Here is a 22,178-nt window from a genome sequence, read left to right as displayed (position 1 = left end):
GTGAAAAACTGAACAAGAAAAAACCTAAATTAACAACACATTCGGACAAATGGAAACTGTGAAACTTATACTTACATGTTTTGTGCGGTTTCGACGGGAAAAGTACAAAACTGTACAAAAAACAACACTGTGAGAGCAATCCGCACGATACGAAACTCTTTCAAAGACAAACCATGTGCGACTGAGTCACGTGATTCAACACAGTCCGACCAGCTGTGCACAGTTCGACCCTAAACGAGTGTCAGCTTATAACAGACCTAGATCAATTTCAGTTTATCAGGTTCGGCCTCAACAGTTGAAATCCTATTGGTGACTAGGGATTATTTTTCCTTTTCTTCTTCGTTGTTTTTTCTTTTTCTGCCGAGAAACCATTTACCGAAAGGTAGCGTTTGTCTTTCCGTTTCTTGTGTTAAAAAAATCGTCTGGAGCCTTTAATCATTCGTTTACATCGATTGCTTTCGAACTCACGAGATCACGTAGGTTTGTGAAGGAAAAACCACGAAGACTTTCCCTGAATCGAATCGCTAAGCAAGAACCATAAGTGTTTTCCTTACAACGAAAAAATCGTTATACTTTCTACCTCCCGAAAATAACTAACTTGACATGCTGCAGGCGACTGTAAAACGGCCTTAGACGGCTGATGTTCGACAGCTGGGGGAACTCTCCTATATGAAAAGGTCGGGGATGCTCGCCGTCTCGGGTACAAATCAAGGATTCTGGTCTGATTTAGGGTGTTGATGACGACGTCACCATTTTTAGCTATCAAAGTATCCTTTAGGGTGCACTCGAGGAAATAATAACAAAAGAAACGCTCTCATTTAATTACTGTTTTCAGGCTTGATTACCGCTGATCTCTCGAGTACGCGAGTCGGGTCTACAAGTGCGCGCGGGATCCTTTCTTGAACAGTGGCTAGTGATCGAACCTACCCCGTTTTAAGTGGTATCTTTTAGGGGTCTAATGAAGCTCAAGGAACGTCCATATTAGACTCCCTTAGGAGTTAAATTCAAATCTTCCGACGAGCATCCCTTGCCTTTTCATACGGGAGTTTCCCCCCAGGTTTGCAAATGTTTAACGGGAAAAGAAGCAGGGAAGGAGTGAAGGAGTGATGGAGTGAAATCGTTCCACCACTACAACTTGAAAAATAACAAATATTTCCAAGTTAAAAATTAACGTTTCTTTCGGGGAGCCGTAATTTTCGGGGGGCGGGGGCGTTACTATCGGAATTCTACGGTATCGAAATTGGTCTATTTCGGCAACAGTTAGGCTAATTTACCTTTAGAAGTGAGTCGGGCATGACAAACAGGTGATTGTTTTTAAATATTTTAGTCTTTTGTTCAAATACCGCAAAACAGTTTTTCACGTTCAAGTTCAAGTGGAAAGTAAATTGCAGCAGATCTTTGATCGATATCACTTCCGGTCCATTTTCTGAAAGAATTCTTAGTGAAATTCCAGAACTGTACACTAAATGATTTAAAAAGGTGACAAATATACGAAATACTAACGTAACATGTCCTATCCGACAGAATCGTTCAGTCGCTCCTGAGGAATTGGCGAGAACACGTCCCATAATACAATTGAGTCTATAATTTTGTGCATTGAAAATTTGTAAATACACATACAATTATATGTTTTTAATTAACATAAACCGTATAAAATTCTTCCTTTCTCTAAACGTTATAAACGGCAAGACTAGCTGAAAAGCAATAAAAACAGCACTGAGCGTATGTTAGATGCTACAAACATTTCTGCAATCAATGTTTGCAGGCTGGCTCCAAAATTACTTCAACACCATCCAGACAACGGAAATGTCATAAGCTATAATCTGAAATTGTTCACAATAATATTTTCAGCCTGAACTCGGTTGAAAGATGAGAATATTCACCCTGGGCCAGAAAAAACAATATTCTTCAAAAAAAAAAGTGTGTAGTGGGGACGGCGGGATATAAGCATAATTTTAAGCATAAGTTCATTTTCTCTTGCTTATGCTAATGCTTATGTCGCTGCTAGGTCCAGTGGGGACATGGTTGGCATAAGCATAAGCGAAAGACTTTCAGCCAATCAGCGATAACAGCAGCATAAGCATAAACCTTAGCACAAGACGAGCACTGATGCTTATGTCGCAGCCGTCCCAACTAGCGCATATTAAGCCTCTTGTGCTAATGTTTATGGTTGTGCAACTCTAGAAATACCGATCCTCTGGAATTAGCAATAAAATTTGACAATTCCTAGCAAATCCCACAGGTAGTGACTCTCGGAATGTAACGACCCTCTGAAATGTATTTTAGGTATGGGTAATAACTGTAGAGAATTCAAACAAGAGACTCTGATCTAGATACAAAGTACTATTCTGGCTTGATATTAATTCCTTTCTACAAACTTTGTCCCATTCCTCGCTGAATAACTTGAAATTTTCTATTTAAAAATTTTCTAAATAAATTAGTTTCTACTTACTTGCATCTGTGGATTGTACAAACACACAACACATGAGCTTTGACTTAAGACCTCAGTATATTTTGTAGAAATAGCTGACTGACAGCGTAATAAAAAAGTAGTCATCAAACTCCGCGTCCTCGGCACCTGCATGCCAGCAGGCTTAAGGGTCAATAAGTAAGTAAGTAAACTTCGCAACGGAAAAAAAGAGTCAATTTACATTAGATCTTTGTTGGTTCATGTTTATATTTCAGATCGCTTTTTTTAGATGGAAAGGAAGACTTTAGGGAACATAAGTGAAAAAAAAAAACACGGACTCGTAATTATATCGATCTCACTTTACTCTCACAGTGCCTCTCTCCACTCTTTGTGGAAAAATGTACTGGCGAATTTAATGCTGGGGGTAACCCAGCGACGGACTAGCATACCATTCGGGGGAGGGGATAGAAATATCCCTAGTCGCTTCATGCTACTGAAACCGGGATAAGTTCCGGTCTAATGGGCCACTTGGTTCGTATGCAGACTTATACCAAGACTGCACGATGATTGTTGATATCGACAGTGAGCTCATTCTTAAAATCACGGGGAAGTTGTTGAATTTTCTAGCTGCCGCGAAACTCTTCTCTAGAATGGAATATACTCTGATGAGCCGCAGTCAATTTCAGGGGCCTTGCCTTGCAACTTAGTGCCCTTAGTGCCAATCACCATGGTAACTGCCCGGTTGAAGTCACCTAAAAAAGTGAGATGGATTAGTTGGGGAAGATGGAAGAATGCGCCTTCCATTTATCGATGATGTCTTTCGCGACAATAAGCATCGAACAAGCAACCTAAATGAAGGGATAAGGTGGAATTTCTTTACAGCGGCAGATTCGAGAAGATCTCTTATAAGGGATTGAAAAGTCATCGAGAGTCATTTCATTTTCCCGGCAGCTTTATCGATTGTCATTTATCAAAGATACGTTCGAATTCAACCCTAATGAAGGAAAACGCAGGAAAATATGCCGATGTCAATTACTCATAAAATATAACGTTGAAACTGTTTTTTGATATGAAAACGATCAAGAAAGTCTCATGATGCATTTCTGCTGCGCTAGTCGCGCCGAGAAACTGATTGGAATTCGAGCAATTTCAGTTTTAGTGGACAAAAACTTTGTACCCCCCCCCCCTTATTTTTGGCAAAAAAGAAGAAATTACAGGAGACAGAGGGCAAGCAAAACGAAACCGCCTCCACCCGCCCCCCCTCCCCCTTAGCTCAAGGTCTGGATCCGCCACTGATAACACGAGAAACAATTTTCTACGGGAACTCGAGAAAATTCAGAAATTCAAAATTCAGAAAAATGTGTAAACACAGGTAAAATTTCATCATCAATTTCATTTGTTTCATCAGTACATTTAAGTATTTCATATCAACATCAAGTTTGTTTTCGTCATTTGGTGGTTCTTTGGTGTTGTTAGAAATGATGAAAATATATCTTTAAAAAAGTCACTTATAAGTTTATAATACGATGTAAATAATCGTCACTCGAACTTCTTAATTCCTTCTTAATTTTAAACAATTATTGGTTCAGGTTTTTGTGATATCCGGAATAATCAAGGTCCAGGTAAGTGTTATCAGCCGAAGCGTAAGGCTGAGGCTGATATCACTAACCGAGACTTTGATTATTTCGGTTATCACAAAAACCGAATATAGTAATTGTTTTATTATGTGTGGGTTATTGACCAAGTGTGAAGTCAAGATGGCTGGATATTAGCCAAGTTCTTTTTTTTTTCGCGTGTTTATGGACCGAGAGGGAGTCGAGGTCCATAAACTCGCAAAAAAAAGAGCGAGGCCAATATCCAGCCATCTTGACCGAAAAAGCTTGGTCAATAAAGGATTTATTATATGGCCTTCGGGGAAATTTCTCTTGCGGGATACGGCGGGTAAACCCGAGCGGGCAAGATAGTCCCATCTTGCCCGCTCGGGTAGCCAATCACAGCGCAGGATTTGATTCATCTTGCCCGCTCGTGATATTTGGAAAAAACTAGCCCCTTCGCCTATCAGAGCTCTTTTCACTAGTCAAATGAAATTCATGGGTACAACACAAGGCATGCCGCAAAAGGGAATTATCTTCGGAAAGAAGTTAAGTCGGAAATTTTCAAACGCTCTTTTTCGAGAACTGGAGCGATAATATGGAATCAAATTTCTCCAGACTGGAGAGATTTATCTAAACCAATCTTTAAGAAAACAATTCGTAGATTTTTATTTGAGACTCTTTCAGATAGGGATGACTATGTTGAAGTCGACACCCTGACTCAAGTTCTTAAATTTAGTTCCTGATTAATTTTAACCCATAGTTTAGTTTATCTCTAGTAAATCGTAGCTCCTAGTGTCAATAAAAATATGTAAATGTAATTGTATTAAACGGTTTTGTAAATCCTTCTATAAGTAGTTGCATAACAATCTTATTTTTATTTATTTATTTATTCATTTATTTTTTATTTTCTTATTTCTTTTTTTATTTATTTATTTATTTTTTTGTTTTAATATAAATATAGATGTGGCCCGCCTAGATTAGCCCAGGCTACCTGCGGGTTCGCGCTGTTACTATTATCAAGCATTTTTAACTTAATCTGTATATCTATTTCTGTAAAAATTGTAAATATGCGAGTCATAATAATAAAAGTTGTTGTAAAGTTGTTGTTCACGGAGCTAGCCATATAATAAACACTGTTTTAAAGAAAATAACGACAAACGCATCATCGCACCGAACACATAGTCCGGGTGCCCACGCTAGGAAAGGGGGTTAAAAAATGATTTCGTTTACTCGACAAGCTGGCAAACTTTGACTCACCCAGCAATGTTCTTTAGACCTTAGGGAAAAATAATGTGGTGGCAGTGGAGCTGGCCAAGTGGGCCATGGTAATTTACAGCACCAGAAAGTACACCCCTCCTGAGTATCTATGTGTTTTTTAAAGTGATTTTTACAACAATCTGGGACGAGGGGTGAAATAGTTTATGACCTATAGCCATCAACAGATTTTGTCCAATAATACAAAATTTTCACAGGATAGAGTTCATGCCATGGATAATATGACGATGGTTATAATAAGTCACTTGATCAGATTATGAAGTCATAAAATTGACAAAAACAGAGAAAGTCAATATGGCGGAGTACATTTTATCTGTACACGCAATCTTAAACGTCTTTTTTGGAGGGGGTATTTTACATTTGTTCTCATTTTTGTATAAAGTTCCTTTCACTTATCAATTAAAAACTATTGAGAAAAATATCACAATTTAGACGGAAGATACGAGGCATTTTACATCCAAAATAAAATAAAAATCTAGTTATTGAAGCTTAAATTGCCTGTAGCATTGGGAAGTCCCGTCTCTAAATTTAAAAACGGGCTTATAAGTTATCTACATGTACGTCTATCTCAGTTTACCCTGCTAGATATGGTCACTGCACCCATTTAAGCTGTGCTTTTCTCGTTCGTGAACGTGAGGGGTCGCTCATTGTGCCCCTACCCACGTATCCTCAAAAGTATTTACATAATAGTAATCAAATTTATATGGCAAGTAGAGCATTCAAAATTGTTTACTTAAGCAATTAGCGCTTTTCAATCATGTCGTTATTGCACACATGAATGACATCACAATTCAAATAATACAAAGGATTAAAGTTACTCGTCTTTGTCATTTTCTCGGAGGTTACTGCATTTATTTTCACAAGTGCAATCAGCCGTGCAGGAGAGTCCAACTCTCCGGCAAGAACATCTTGGATTACATTCCTTCTTACTCCTGCACACAATCAGTTCCAAGAGCTTCTCTGGAGCTGGATCTTTCTCCATCAATTTAGGAACAAGATGTCCCCACTCATCCTTAGTCCACTCATTTCTTTCTTTTACTGTTAGTGAAAGCCTCCTGTCTCGGGCATGTTTCCAAATGAAGCATTGATAGTTGGCCCTTTTGACATATACAATGCACTATCTTCAGTAGGCGGAAGTTTGCTGCTTTCCAGGTGTTTGTTGGTAAAAAGCTTGTACCTGAGAAGACCGATAAAGACCGATAAAGACCGATAAATTTGACACAAACAGTCAACGTTTCATCGCTCATGACTGTGCAGTCTGTACCCAGATTCTTCAGTCCAACAGCGTCATCTTTATGTTTCTTCAGTGTAGTGAGCCCTCCCTTTCTGCCTATGCCGTTTAGGTTACTCGTGGAATTGCATGCTGTCAAAGCATGCATGGCCGGTAAAATTAGATTGCACACATCTGGACCCACAGCCTCGTGCTGGGGAATGAACCCTCTTTTTCCTCCAGTACCTGTGTGCAACCAATGCTCTTGAATGGACAGTTGGCTGAGGTGATACCAACATAAAACTGCTACATCTGTGTCTGGAGAAAAAACGATGATCCTCTTGGAAGAATTGTTGATGTCTGATGACTGGTTTGCAATACATTCGCAATGCACCAACATCCTACTGTCTGCTTCCTCGTGGTCGGAATAGAGAGGAATTATATCTTCTCTGTTTAAAGTCTTGGTCACTTTCACTGCTGACCATCTTGTGATGCTAGAATGAGTGTTTGACAATCCTTGAGTTGTCCGGGAAGGTTCTCACACCAAACGCAATCAGAAAGTAGAAACGTCAACAAATTAGATTTGGTTTTTCCACTGGACAAATAACGCTTGAGACTGGCAGGTAACTTCGTTTCTCTGCTCTGAATCTATGGCCGTCCACTGAGATTCTCCCGACTTAATCGAGTCTTCTACATTATATCGGTCTGGGACAAAATGGACTTGACTGGCGAACTAGAATTTAGCAATAATAGTTGCAAACTGAAGAATATTTTACCGACTAAAACCAAGAAATCACTATACCGCGCATTTATGCTACCATATTTTAACTATTGTAACCAAGTCTGGCACCACTGCGGAAAAAGAAACTCCGCTAAAATCGAGAAAGTAAACGAAAGGGCTTTAAGGTACGTCTTCAAAAATAAAAGTGCATCTTATCAAGATCTCTTGCAAAGAATCAGACTCTGAGCATCCATGGAAACTCGAAGAATCCAGTACTGGCCGCCATGCTATTGACAATAAACAATTGTATATGGGACAAAGCTCCATCCGCAATAAGAGATCTTATTATCTTACGCTCATCCAAGGATAATCTTCAACATGACTATATCCTTTCTTTGCCGAAAATTAACAAACTAAATATGGTCTCGAATCGTGGAGATATTTCGCCGCAAAGAAATGGAACGAGCTAACAAAAAAGTGATATTAAAACTAAAGTAGGCACTAATAAAGTAAACAACAAAATTCGATCGCTTAAGTTTGACTGATATCGGAATTTATTGTGATTTGATTCTGTAGATTTTTAGTTCTCTTCGTTTACAGTTTTATACGATCAATTATTGAACATTTTAGTTTTAATTTTTAAAATATACTAGGGCCGTGGATTACCTGTAAACTAGCCGATTAGCTAAGATGGATAGATGTAGTAGCTGCCATCTTTGTCACTCATAATTTTAATTTCTCTTATATGACTTTTCTGTATATTATTTTTAGATGGTTCTAGTTAGGTGTCCCCTATTATCAGTGGGGATTCTCCACTGCTAGATGTAATTGACACGATAATAAAGGCATTATTATTATTATTATTATTATTATTATTATTATTATTGTTGTTGTTGTTGTTGTTATTATTATTATTATTATTATTATTATAAGTGTTAACCCTACGTTAAATAAAGTATTGTATCGTACTATCTTATCGTATCGTAATAATAGTTGTTGCAATTGTTTCAGATAGCTCTCCAAACTCATCTTTCCTTTTGACAACATCTGAATTACTGCCAGAAGGTCACTAACTATGTATGCTGTTTAATGAAGACTATAAGCAGGAAGTGTGCTTCTGGCAAGACTGTCCATTTCCAGTAGTACTCTTGGTTGGTTTCCTCAGAGACCCATCCATGTTGGCTAATGCAAGGGGAACAGATGCAAGTTCATACGACTGCACTTCTTCTAGATCAATATCACCGTCTTTGGACACAACAAGAAGTCTACTATACACCTGACTGTCGAGGTTGATTGTCTTCAGACCTTACTTGGCTCAACAGGTTTGTTCAGACTTTGAAAGGTTTTGATGTTGATTTTCTTCAAAGGATCCCAGAAATTCTCCTTGTCAGATATTAGCCTGGCTTGGACAAACTCTCCCATTACCTTTTCGCCTTGCTCCTTAGCAGTGAGTAAAAATTCCGAAAGTTCAGATGGTGCAACTGTCTCAATGGCGATACTGATCAGTGGTCTTTTTTCCCCTTCGTACTGACCGATATCGAATGGATTTACCAATTTCGTGTCAACGCACTGAATGATATTATTCACGTCATTTTCAACTCTTTCAATTCTTTGTGACGCCAGTTCTTTATGGAAGCTTGAGCCTGCTGAAGTCCTACTCATAACTTTGAAAAAAGGTGTTACTGCTGCCATCATACGAGCTGCGAGTTCCCTGACCCATCTCGTGTTCCCTCCATCCCAGTAACTCCAACAGTTCCTCCTTTGGTGTGTGTAAAGAGAGCCCTTCCGTTAAGATTTACACTTTTCTTCAAACAGTCCTTTGTTAATGACTGAAATTGTCCCTCAGTATTATCAATTTAAAATTAAACTAGTTGTGTCGGATTCTATATCATATGCTTTTGTATCTTTTTATTAGAAACAAGTACCGTGGTTTTCTTCGCACGCCAGATGTGTTTTTTATACTTCTTTTATGACTTCACCTTCCTTTTTGAAACTCAGTTTTGAGATGCGATCCAATAGGGTAAACTATCAAAGAATAAAAAGAGAATAAAAACAGTTTTTTGGGAAAAATTACCTTGAAGGACGAAATAATAACTACCATGTTCCCACAATGAGACAAACTGCAAGTACTAAGCGTACTCTGAGAGAACATGATACCGAAAGGTATGATGGGAAATAAAGTTTGTAATAGGAATGGATAGACGGAAAATGAAGTGGAACAACAATAACATCGCATTTTTTATCCCCTACATTTTTTCAATACGTATCTCTTCTTCAAAAATATAATACATTTGTAAAATATATGAAAGTTAGTCTTAATGTCATAGCATCACAGAAAAAGAATATTTCCATATTAGGGTTGCTATGGAAATACACAATTTGGAAATTAACATACAAAAGATGGAAGGGAAGCTACCAGTTTTTCTTTATACTTCCTTAATTTGGCAAATATTCTGTGAAACACTGAAGCAGCCCCTCTAAAAATTAAACACAGTGAGCTGCTTCATTAAGTGCAATTTCCTGCACAGGACAAAAACACAAATTTTGGTGACTTTAAGAAATAATTAAAGGAACCTGAAAGCTGTTCTTAATCTTTCGTTGTCTTTAATGTGACAATAAACTTCATAAAGGTTCAATGAAACTTTAATCGGTCTTTAATTAACCTTAAGTTAAACTTTAAAAACTAAAACATTTAGGTTACCATTAAGCAATCTTTTTTTTATTTCCAAAACGGACCTTAAGGTTTTGTACCTTTAAGGAAGAGTTCAAGTAAACTAAAATCCGTATAATCTCTTTTGACATCTTAAATTAGAACATGAAAGTTGGTAAACATAGTTGAACTTTAATCAATCTTTAATTAACTTTTAGTAAACCTTAAACAAAGCAGATATTGTCCCACTAAACTTCACAGCTCGTGACTTCCGATAGAGAATTATGGACCCGGCGTTCGCGCTCGATGAAGCTAAAGGTTACGTTTATTGCGCTCATTGTGATAATGTCGTATCGCGTTCGACCTACGAAAGACACGAAAGGAAAAGGTACTCAGTTTTATCCGATAGCACCAGGCAATCTACAGTAGAGTCTTGCGATTTAGATTCTGGAACATCAAGCTCTTCAGACGATGAAGGTTAGTAATTTTAGATTCGTTTAGATCTCCTGGACATGTTTGAAGCATCTTCGCGTTTTAGCGAGTGTGTTAACTCTCCAAAAAAATGCCTCCTTTTGAAACCTACAGAAAGAAACCTTGATGAGCAATCAGTGCCTGGAAATTCCACTCAGGAAGGACCAAACTCTGTGCAGGTAATTAATGTACTGTTTGAAATGTGCACGTGGCACGCCATCAAGCACACGACTAAAATACACGAAACATTTTTCCCACTGCCACCAAGCCAAGGTTAAAAACTTGATTTTAGTACTAAAACGCAAAACGCTAAAATATCAGCATGTATGAGATCCCTTTTTCCACTCAGTCTTGACTGATCTTGATTCGGGGAAAAGACCTTTGTGGTCTTTGTCTTTGTATTTAGTATCCACCGTCCTGAAATATGCGTGGTAGGCAGAAAACATCCGGCCCGGGCAAGGCTTTTATTGTATTTTATTGTTTGTTTCCCCGGCAACGAATTGAATAAAGCGAGCGACATCATCCACCTCCCAGTTCCACATTGCTTAGTAAAATTTGTCTTTGCAGCATGAAGACTATGGGGGCGTTCGTTTTGAATCAATTCAGAATGAACTATCTAGAATACAAAGTTGTTTGACTCATAAATCACTGAGGAGGGCAGAGAAGTAACGAGAAGATCTCAGAAACGTTCGGATGGAACCTTAATGCCGGGGGGGGGGGGGGGGGACTTCGCACATGAAAGGGTGAGGATGCTCGTCGGAAATTTTGAATTAAACTCCTCAAGGAGACCAATCATGGCGTGGCTCAGGATTTTTTTGACCCCTAAAAGAGACCATATTTAAAACATGTTAAATATATATTTTTATATTTCTTCCCTCGATGGAAACCCTAAACGAGACCTTCACGGCTACATATAGGCTACAAATGATGGCGTTTTGCCTTGAACACCCTAAGTGAGACCAAAACCCGAAATTTACACCCCTAAGCGAGGTGACGAGCATCCCACCCCTTTCATATGCAAGTCCCACCCCCCCCCCCTAACCTCCCCTCCGCCGGGGCTAAATGAATCTTTCCGGGGACCGATGGCGTAGATGTCTGTAGTAGCCAAAATGACCTTAAAACTTGATTTGAACCCCCTTCCAGTTAAGTCAGTAATTAACAATCACTTCCATTTAATTGTTTTAAATATATAAATTCGGAGTTACTGATCAGGAGCCGCGGTTTGATCACTGTTTTCGTCATTCTGTACTCGTTTCAGTCCGAAGACGACAACCAAAATGATACAGCTTCCCCTTCAAATGACCATGAAATTGAAGACCCGGGTAGCAGCAACAGTGATGATCACCAAAGTGACGAGAAGTCAAGTTCCGATTGCGAGTCCGAAGAAATCTGGAACGGGGTACTACCCGAGATGTTGTCCAGAGACATAGAAAGTGCCCCGCCGCTTCCCGAGTTTCAGCGCCGGCAGACACCATTACAGAAAGTGAATTCACTGATATTTTGGTTTGTTTATTTTCTGCTTATCTGGCAAGCGACTTGCCATCTGAGTGATAATGGAATGGCTTGGTTGCTCCGGTTCCTCGTCTCATGGCTCAAGGTTCTGGGCATAGAAATCTCAAATGAAGTTTTTGAGAAGATAATATTGAGCTTCCCTGGATCACTCTACCTCGTCAGACAATTCCTGAATTTTGATAGAGATAACTTTAACAAGTTTGTGGTTTGCCCCAAGTGTACGAAGCTGTATAAATACGATTCCTGCCTTACGATGGTGAACAATCGACAAGTTGCCAAAACGTGTAGCAACACTTATTTTTCCAGAGGGAGGAAAGTGAATTGTAATGCTACTATTGTCACGCGAGTTACTCTTCAAAACGGTAAATCGTGTTTTTACCCAATCAAATATTATTGCACCAATAGCATTATCGAAGAGCTCGAAAAATTTGTCCAGTGGCAAAACTTCGCCTCGAATTGCGAGTTATGGAGGAAAAGAGAGGTAGGGGAACAAATACTTGCCGATGTATATGACGGGAATTTATGGAAGGAGTTTCAAACCGTTGGTGGAGCAGATTTCCTGAAGAAGCCCCGGAATTATGGCTTTATGTTAAACTTTGACTTCTTTCAACCAATGACACGTCGGAAAGATTACTCAGTTGGGGTATTTTATTTGGCAACTTTAAATTTACCTAGAGCTGAACGTTTTAAATGGGAAAACATAATTGTCATTGGCGTTGTTCCTTCACTTGATCGTGAACCTAAAGATCTGAACGAGTTCTTGGAGCCAGCGGTGGATGAACTTAAGGCCTTGTGGAAGGGCGTTCGTTTGAAGTCTTCTCTAAGCAGATTTGCTTTAATGTTCCGTGCTGCAGTTATGTGTGTTTCCTCTGACGTTCCGGCAACTCGAAAGATCTGTGGATTTAAGAGTCACTCAGCAGTATTTGGATGCTCGCGTTGTTTAAAACAATTTCCTGGTGGCTTTGGGGAAAAAAGGGATTATTCCGGATTTGATCGAAATCTGTGGAGGTCTCGTACTAATGAAGACCATCGTCGACAAGCTGTCAAAATTGCTAAGTGCAAAACAAAAGCCCAGCGAAATTTGCTGGCTCAAAAAAGCGGTATCACGCACTATAGCATCCTACTTGATCTTGACTACTTCGACGTTATAAGATTTTGTACCGTTGATCCGATGCACAATCTTTTTCTTGGGACAGCGAAAAAGATGTTCCAACTATGGAACGACATGAAATTATTTTCCCCGAGTCAACTGAGAGACATCGAGGACAGAATCAAATCATTAGAAGTACCTGGTGACATCGGTAGGCTCCCAACCCGAATAACCAGTAATTCGGGTTCATATACGGCTGAACAATGGAAAAATTGGACACTAATATACTCTATTTATTACCTTAAAGGTATCTTACCGGAGGATCATTTCAGATGCTGGCAAACGTTTGTTTTAGCTTGTAAATACTTCTGCCAGTCGGCTATTTCCAAAACCGACCTGAACATTGCCGACGGTTTGATCCTGAAGTTCTGCAAGTCAGTCGAAAATTTGTACGGCAAGCATGTCGTTACACCAAATATGCATCTGCATAACCATTTGAAAGAGGTTATACTTGACCATGGACCGGTTACGAGTTTTTGGTGCTTTAGTTTCGAACGCTTCAATGGTATTTTGGGCAGCACACAGACAAACAAAAGATCTGTGGAACTACAACTCATGAGGCAATTTCTAATGTCAAGGTATTTGAAAGATATGACGCTACCCACAATGTATCAAGATGAGTTTCTGCATTTGTGTTTACCAACAAGTTTGGGAAGCAACGAGGGTGAAGAAATGTCCCCATCAGACTGGTCCACAGGTCACGAGTTTAATAACATTGCGTCAACTGCGTCACTAGATGGCATAAACTGGAGAAATTATTCAGGTGTAACCACACCTTCATGCTATAAACTAGTTCACTTGGACGCGGATGATTTGACTGTGCTAAAATCAGTTTACCAAGTCATGTACGCAAACATAGATATTGTACCAAGTGATCTCGGGGAAAGCATACACAAGTACGGCTCTATAAAGATTTGGTCTACCACCTTCGGGTCTAAATTGCAACCAAGAGGGATACGTTCAGGCCAAATTTTAGCATCCTGGCCCGCAAATAATGGTCAAGTCCTGAAAGAAACATTCTGTGTGTCTGCTGGCATTGCACAGTATTACTTTCGCCATTCAATTAAGCTGGGAAATGATCATCTCACACACTACTTCGCTTGCATGAGATGGTATATACCCGACGAGGACACAAATAGTTATGGGAATCCTGTCAAAGTTTTCAAAAACAAGTTCCAGCCAGGAGGACCATGTTCATTTATGCCTGTTCAAAGAATCTTTTCCAGATTTGCTACTGCCAAATTTGAACAAGGGGGGGAAAAGAAAATTGCTGTGTCTCCCATCATCAGAAATGTTCATTTATAGAAATCAGTTTAATGAACTGCAATCTAGTGAAAAAGTATATGATCGCCTTTAATTAAGTTGAGCATTAATTATTGTTTGCACGCGTGATCACGATAGAAATAAAAAAAGTCTCTTGTTCGATTGTCAATCCAAAACAGAATTTCTACAACTTTGTAATTACAGTGGCCTTCTTCATATTGTAAATATCTTTATATGCAATCAGTCATGGCCCATAAAGATAATGCTACAGCCTGTATATAAGCAGTAAATTCAGAACTTAAGTGAACCCTGTTACATGAACTGTGTGAATCAAAACTACAAACAAAAAATATATACAATCGTGCATCTCGAAATTGCAAATAGTCATGCGGAAAAGCTGATCAGATAAGAAAAAAATCAGCAAGCCACAACGGTAATTATCATTTGTTTTGTTGCGCTTTTGGTTATCCTTTGATTTGGCTCTAATTAGTGGATACATGTACACAATTGACATGTCAATTGGCAAGTCACATGGTTCAAAATGTTTCAATTTGCTTATTTACCCAAAAGATTTCTATTTCAAATGGAAGTTGCCAAGCCTCAATGAATTTCCTTGAGATGCCTGAAAAAGATGGAAGAAAAATGAATAGTTTTGTAACACCCACTGGCAAATAGCACTAAACATCACCATCAAACATTGTGTAATCTAAGTATTTAAATAAGTTATATTTTTGAATAAAACACTAAGGAGATGTGTTTTAAGAACCAAAGTCACTTGGTGTGAATGTGGTCTCCAGTGTGCATGCCCAAGTCAAAAATGCCATCAAGCACTCACAAATGTACTAGCTAGCAAAACTGATCATTGCGTTGGTTTGAATGTGGTCACTCGTCTTGACACAATTACGCGTAAAGATCTGGCACAAACGCTGTCACTCACAAAATGTACCAAGTATCAAGATCTCCCATTGTGAAACCCTTAATCAGTAAATTGTATTGTAATTTACAACACAACAAAGCTGCCAAACTCTTCATTTGCATGCCAATTAGGAATGTGGTCACTCTATTACAGTCCAATTAAGCTTTACCATCTCTCAGTCAGTGGCAAATACATGTAGTACTAACCATCAAGATCAAACATGTGTAATCTAAATTCAACAGTTCTATTTTTTAATAAACCATCGAAATGTGTTTTAAGAACCAAAGTCACTTGGCATAAATATGGTCTCTGGTGTGCATGGCCAAGTGAAAATGCCATCACGCACTCACAAAATGTACTAGCTATCAAGGTCTGACAATATGAAATTAACCAACGCCATATCATTCAACAAAACAAACACAGGTCAAAACTGATCATTGAGTTGGTTTGGATGTGGTCACTCGTCTTGATCCAACTAAGCGTAAAGATCTGGCACAAATGCCTTCACTCACAAAATGTACCAAGTATCAAGATCTCACAATGTGAAACCCTTAATCAATAAATTGTATTATTATAACACAAGAAAGCTGCAAAAATCTTGATTTGCATGCCAATTAGGAATGTGGTCACTCTATTACAGTCCAATTAAGCTTTACCATCTCTCAGTCACTGGCAAATACATGTAATACTGACCATCAAGATCAAACATTGTGTAATTTAAATTAATAAGTTCTATTTTTGAATAAAACAATGAAACGTGTTTTAAGAACCAAAGTCACTTGGTGTGAATGTGGTCTCCAGTGTGCATGGCCAAGTCAAAATGCCATCACCTCACTCACAAAATGCACTAGCTATCAAGGTCTGACAATACAAAATTAATGGCCAACCCCACAACATTAAACAAAACAAACACAGGTCAAAACTGATCATTGCCTTGGTTCAAATGTGGTCACTCATCTTGATACAATTAAGCGTAAAGATCTGGCACAAATGCCATCACTCACAAAATGTACCAAGTATCAAGATCTCACACTGTGAAACCCTTAATCAATAAATTGTATTATTATAACACAAGAAAGCTGCAAAAATCTTGATTTGCATGCCAGTTAGGAATGTGATCACTTATTACATATACCAATTAAGCTTTACCATCTCTCAGTCACTGGCAAATACATGTAGTACTGACCATCAAGATCAAACATTGTGTAATCTAAATTAATAAGTTCTATTTTTGAATAAAACAATGAAATGTGTTTTAAGAACCAAAGTCACTTGGTGTAAATGTGGTTTCCAGTGTGCGTGGCCAAGTCAAAATGCCTTCACCTCACTCACAAAATGTACTAGCTATCAAGGTCTGACAATATGAAATTAACGGCCAACCCCACAACATTAAACTAAACAAACACAGGTCAAAACTGATCATTGCCTTGGTTCAAATGTGGTCACTCGTCTTGATACAATTAAGCATAAAGATCTGGCACAAATGCCGTCACTCACAAAATGTACCAAGTATCAAGATCTCACATTGTGAAAACCTTAATTAATCAATAAATTGTATTGTTATAACACAAGAAAGGTGCCAAACTCTTGATTTGCATGCCAATTAGGAATGTGGTCACTATTACAGTTCAATTAAGCTTTACCATCTCTCAGTCAGTGGCAAATACATGTAGTACTAACCATCAAGATCAAACATTGTGGAATTTAAATTAATAAGTTCTATTTTTGAATAAAACAATGAAATGTGTTTTAAGAACCGAAGTCACTTGGTGTAAATGTGGTTTCCAGTGTGCATGGCCAAGTCAAAGTGCCATCACGCACTCACAAAATGTACTAGCTATCAAGGTCTCACAATACAAAATTAATGGCCAACTCCATAACATTAAACAAAACAAACACAGGTCAAAACTGATCATTGCCTTGGTTCAAATGTGGTCACTCGTCTTGATACAATTTAGCATAAAGATCTGGCGCAAATGCCGTCACTCACAAAATGTACCAAGTATCAAGATCTCACATTGTGAAACCCTTAATCAATAAATTGTATTGTTATAACACAAGAAAGCTGCAAAAATCTTGATTTGCATGCCAATTAGGAATGTGATCACTTATTACATGTACCATCCAATTAAGCTCTGCAATCTGTCAGTCACTCACAAATAGTACCAAATATCAAGATCTACAGCTGTAGTATTGTTTTCTATCTAAAAAAAATGCTGTCACTCATGAAATTTACCATTATCGAGATCTTACCTTGTGAAACCCTAATTATCAATGAATCCTACTTTGAAAACACAAATTCAACCAATATGAATTGAATTTGTTTACATGATTAATGTCTCACTAGATGTGCTGAGAATTGTTTAAAAGGCATGGCAATATGTGCCTTTAACAAAAAGAGAAAATAACACTTAGATGAAACAAAACTAAAAAACTAAAACATTCAACCAAGCTGACAGTGCATTGAAACACTGCTCTGGCAATATGTGACGACTACTAAGACCACTGCTTAAATATTACCTTCAAGGATCTTCACATTTTTTGTATGCCATAAATTCACATGATTGAATCTTACCTTTTTATCCAAACCATTCATCCCCCAAAGGGTTTCGTAAGAGTTTAAGCAGCTTCCTTTTGTTTTCCTGAAATCTGTAAAATCCCACTAGAAGACGATCATGCTTTGGATCAGGATAACTATAACGCCTCTGGACTTCGGGATCATTAGGGTCAAGATAACAACCTTGCAGAATATCACTACCAGTTTCACTTTCACTGCTATCCTGTCCAAGACAGCTGTCATTGTCTGTGCTTGTTGAAATCTCATCATCGTTATTAACTTCTTCACTGACTACTTCTTCTCTTTTCCTTTTTAATCTGTTCCTTCTCCTTTTTAAGTATTCCTTGCGTGCACTTTTATTGTGCTTTCCCATTCTCTTAAAATAATGAAAACAGATATACTAAAAATAGGGCTCACCTTTTCTGCATTATTTTTCGTATATTCTCAAACTACGGGACATCAATTTCCTTGATTAAGAGATCAGGACCATTCCTCTACGGTTTTAAGCTATTTCCTTCCACTTAAAGTTTAAGCAATAGAGAACTTTTTCCATGTTTACATAGTCTCATCTAAACACAAGGAGGGTAGGGAGAATTCGACAGTTATGCAAACCCAAGATGTAGTTGAGGGTAACTTTCGAGAATTCTGCCAACCTGAGTACTCCATTGCTTTTACCGGTATAAAATAATTCTCAAAAATATGCGCGAATCTAAAATGTCACAACCCCGTTTACATACTCTCATCTAAACACACCTATTGACCAATGAGAGCCCGCATAGTAGCTCAGTTATTTTGTAAAATGCATTATTTGTGACTGGTGTGACCAATGAAACAGATCAGAGTCACAAGAGGAAAAGAAGTTGTTAGAAGGAAAACTTACTGGTGCTTAACATTGACCCAAAAAATTCCGGCAGAAATTTTGGTTAACAGTCAAAATTAGGGATCAGACAGTTAAAACCTGTAAAATCAAGCAATTGTGCACTACATGTACCTCAGGAGGTAGTGCACTATATAGTGTTTTCGTTTGGAACAAGAAAATCAGAAATTCTCTGTATCATTCAAAGTCAACGTAACCAGTTTTTCTTAGTAATGGTAAGCACCCCGTGTGCAAACCTGGTTGATCAGTGGTGGTCACTACAACTAGAAGAAAAAGTAGTTTAAATTGGTGCTATATTTCCCCTGTAATGCCCCAGGGTTTGGATGGATGTCACTTGGGCTTTCATTATGAGTAGCCACTAGCTTTCTAACCGGACCAGGAACCATACACTTGGATTTATACTGTATTTAATATATACACTAATGATGAGAGCATGTCGATCTCAGGTTATGCAAGCTTACTTCTTTAGTCAAAAAATTGTCCATGTGCTTGAAAAGCTTCTGAAGACATGTGAAGCGGCAAATTAGGCGTATTATCCAAGAATAAATGGAACTTACCTTAAAATTATCACAGAGGAGAGTAAATTCAACGCTCTTTGACCTGATTTCCCGCCGAAGATCAAGCGTAGTAGAGAAGGCTCGAGTTTCGGGTTAATAAATGACACTGGAACTTTGACATTGGTTAGTGATCACGTGAAGCACTAGATTGAGGCACCCGTACCGGTAGTTCAAATAAATTGGCGCGCTTTTTCGGCGAGCGTTCTTTACTCTTCGAGGTTGTTAGCTACATTCTTGTCTTCTCCGAGTTTGCAAGTCCTTTTTTCTTCTTTCAATATCTACGACATTTGGGTCGACTTTACATTGGAGATCAGCCAACCAATACCTAGTCATTGTCGACAAGCAGGAGATCGAGAATCATGGTAGAGCGAGTTGATGTACTCACGGACGTTCGAGCTAACTTGTCCGACGAATGCTTGGTATTATTGGAGGAAGTGATAACAAGCAACAGAAAACTTGCCGAGGAAAACAAGAAGCTCAGGGAGGAGCACGAAAGAAACAGCAAAACTCATGCTGAAGTCCTCAAACGGATCGAGCAGCGGCTGGAGAGCCAAGGAAATGCTGAAGCGGGAAATGGTACTCGAAGACGTTTCCATCGTCGAAGACAGACCACGCGAATTGTGGTACCAGCTGCATGTAGAGTAAGTGAAAAGTTTACGCATGAAATTTAAATTTTGTTGGATCTTGTTTGCATGAGAATGAAATCAGTGACCCATATACAGATCGAACAAATTCGTTTGAATGATTTCTATTGTTTGGCTCTCGAGTATCATAATTAAGGACTTAAGCTTAATTAAGACGGAAATCAAGTGAGGTTAACTTTGAATTTTTCTGCTTCTCAGCCTACGAAATACAATCTAAAATATAAATTCTCAAGACTAAAGAAAAAACTTTCCTTTTCCATTTTTTTTACGTATGCGTATGTGACACAGTTAATTTGGCGCGCGAACGAAATTATGCGTGCATAATTGTTCAGATCACGTGTTTTTTGATTTACCTCGGGCAAGGTTGAGGTTAATATAGAACTTTTTCGCTTCTAAGCCTACAAAATGAAATCAAAGAAAGACGGTTTCATGACTTCACTGAAAAAATTTTCCTATTCCTTTTTCTTTTGACGTAGTTGTTCGCGTTTAAAAAAACATAACGTAATTGGGCGCGCAAATGAATTATGTGTGCATAATTATTCAGACTGTTAAGTGGTGGTCATGTTGTTCGGTTATTTTTGATTTACCTCAGGTGGAAAGTTATTATTAAAGTAACTTTTTGACAGTAACAGGTGGAAACTTACTATTAAAGTAACTTTTTTACACATTTTTACATCCATTAGACAAATTCCAGGACCATTAACTAAATTTCTCTTGACCAATAATTCTTGTTATTGAAACCTAAAGCTTATATCTAGTGTTTGTAGCCAATAAAATGTACACTCTGAGTGGCCATTCTTAGGGCATTATTCTTTCAAAAGGCCAACAGGCCTACAAAAACAAAGCAAAAGGTAATTGAAGAAAACATATTGCTTTTTCCTGATTATGGTAGTTGCTGAAAAGTAGTTGCTCTTGAAAACTTTTGAAAAAATAAAGGAAAATGTGCCTTCAACTCAAAAGCTTAAAATTATTTTCTAATGTCGTAAAGGATCCTTGCAATGTCATTTTCAGTGAAACTGCTTAAAACACATGTCGCTTTGTCAAACTGCACCCTAAATGAACAAATAAATTGTACCATTAATAAACAAACTCAAAAGAGTCTGTTGTAAAATGCTAGTCAGTGGCACTAGCCTCTGTGGAAAAGAGGAAATAAATTCAATCCTAGAAGGCTGTCAACTGCAATAAACTCTATTTTTAACTGAAAGGTTTCTTTCTCAGAGATCAATCAGGAAAATGTACAAAGTTCTGGCCAAAAAAGATGACTTCCATGGCTTCTACCTTGATGAAGAGTGAGTAATTCAATGATATGGACATCTGATTTTACAAGGCAAAGTGTCTTGTCTAATACAACACAAATTGGGGAAAGTGGCCTCCTGTTTAAAATTTATACATGTGGGGTAACCTTAACAACACAGTCTGTAATCCTCCACAACTATGCTGCAAAAACGAAAATTGCTTGTCTTTATTTCTGCCTTGTGGCTGACATCAACCATCAGGCAGAGTGATAAAGGAATCCCTGTCTTGCAGAGTAATCTGCAATAACACCTACAGCTGTAGAACTATACATGATGTCCAAAATGTGTCTTGTTTTAAAATATCTGAAGTGCAGTGTTACAATGAAGCAAACTGAATGTTTTGTTGATGCTATATCTTTTTAGAGTAAGTTCAGAGAGCAACAAAATAATCTTTGAGAGGGTTATCAACCAAGTGCTTATTGAATATGGAGGACCAGAGAGATGTCCATGGACTAGGGCCATTATTGAAGGTACACTGCTTTTACCAAGGCAATTTATGTAAATGTACATTGTGTATTCATGTGCTTTAAACGTTGAAACTGAAACTTGTTCCATGCATGAACTTTGAAGGGGTTTAATTAAGGGCAGGGCACCAGGCAAATTGACCAGCTGTGAGGATGATTTTGCCCACCTCGTTTGACCACCTAGGGAAAGTTTTTCTACAAAGAAGTTCAGTTTATAAAGTTTTGCCTGCCTGCAAAAACCAGTTGCCCTCCTGTTGAAAACATTAATGAAACCCCTGCTGGTTCCATTGATTAGAAATGATTTCTGAAAACTTTTCTTAATCACAGCCATTACATCAAAAAATGAATAAATGAATAAATAAATAAATAAATAAATAAATAAATAAATAAGGAGGTTGCCATGCTTGTTTGCATGCTATAGGGCTAATTCTAGAAAACCTGCAAAATTATTCCTGGGTTCAGTCCATCAATTCTCATCAAATAGTCATGTCAAACGATTATTGCCAAATATATATTTAAATAACAATTGTCTTTTCTGAAGTGTTTAGTCTGCATCATACATGTGCTACCACTTCTTTTTTTAACAGCTGCTTTGCAAAGATATTACCTGT

General features: G+C 38.1%; 4 protein-coding genes and 1 pseudogene across 4 annotated transcripts in view; 4 read left to right on the top strand and 1 right to left on the bottom strand.

The window, feature by feature from the left end:
• LOC145500950 (uncharacterized) overlaps positions 1 to 22,178 on the top strand; it is a 136,469-nt gene that overhangs the window by 70,149 nt on the left and 44,142 nt on the right. The window lies entirely within an intron of this gene.
• LOC145501447 (uncharacterized) lies at positions 10,008 to 12,788 on the top strand. Its single transcript, XM_081480924.1, has 4 exons — positions 10,008 to 10,338; positions 10,447 to 10,511; positions 11,591 to 12,616; positions 12,699 to 12,788. Exons 1-4 carry the CDS (start codon positions 10,146 to 10,148, stop codon positions 12,786 to 12,788), a joined length of 1,374 nt encoding a protein of 457 aa, XP_081337050.1. The 5' UTR covers positions 10,008 to 10,145.
• On the top strand, positions 13,016 to 14,052 carry LOC145501058 (uncharacterized; annotated as a pseudogene).
• Positions 14,727 to 18,890, bottom strand: LOC145501138 (uncharacterized). Its single transcript, XM_081480694.1, has 2 exons — positions 17,749 to 18,890; positions 14,727 to 14,879 (listed from the first exon to the last, which is right to left on the bottom strand). The coding sequence occupies exon 1, from the start codon at positions 18,101 to 18,103 to the stop codon at positions 17,753 to 17,755; it is 351 nt and encodes a 116-aa protein (XP_081336820.1). The 5' UTR covers positions 18,104 to 18,890; the 3' UTR covers positions 14,727 to 14,879; positions 17,749 to 17,752.
• LOC145501063 (uncharacterized) overlaps positions 19,187 to 22,178 on the top strand; it is a 4,194-nt gene continuing 1,202 nt past the window's right edge. The window contains exons 1-4 of the mRNA XM_081480626.1: positions 19,187 to 19,805; positions 21,027 to 21,097; positions 21,467 to 21,573; positions 22,155 to 22,178. The exon at positions 22,155 to 22,178 is cut by the window's right edge and continues 86 nt beyond it. Coding sequence (XP_081336752.1) covers positions 19,524 to 19,805; positions 21,027 to 21,097; positions 21,467 to 21,573; positions 22,155 to 22,178 — 484 coding nt within the window. The 5' untranslated portion in view covers positions 19,187 to 19,523. The remainder of the gene's footprint in view (positions 19,806 to 21,026; positions 21,098 to 21,466; positions 21,574 to 22,154) is intronic.

This window comes from Orbicella franksi, chromosome 10 (assembly GCF_964199315.1).
Source record: "Orbicella franksi chromosome 10, jaOrbFran1.1, whole genome shotgun sequence".
Classification (NCBI taxonomy): Eukaryota; Metazoa; Cnidaria; class Anthozoa; order Scleractinia; family Merulinidae; genus Orbicella; species Orbicella franksi.
The sequence above is the reverse complement of the archived record's forward strand: the minus strand, read 5'-3'. Positions and strand labels throughout refer to the sequence as shown.

Coding starts and splice junctions, on each gene's coding strand:
- LOC145501138 (XM_081480694.1), bottom strand. CDS start 18,103: ATGGGAAAGCACAATAAAAGTGCACGCAAGGAATACTTAAAAAGGAGA.
- LOC145501447 (XM_081480924.1), top strand. CDS start 10,146: ATGGACCCGGCGTTCGCGCTCGATGAAGCTAAAGGTTACGTTTATTGC. Junction 10,512..11,590: donor AAGGACCAAACTCTGTGCAG/GTAATTAATGTA, acceptor TACTCGTTTCAG/TCCGAAGACGACAACCAAAA. Junction 12,617..12,698: donor ACGAGTTCTTGGAGCCAGCG/GTGGATGAACTT, acceptor TCCGTGCTGCAG/TTATGTGTGTTTCCTCTGAC.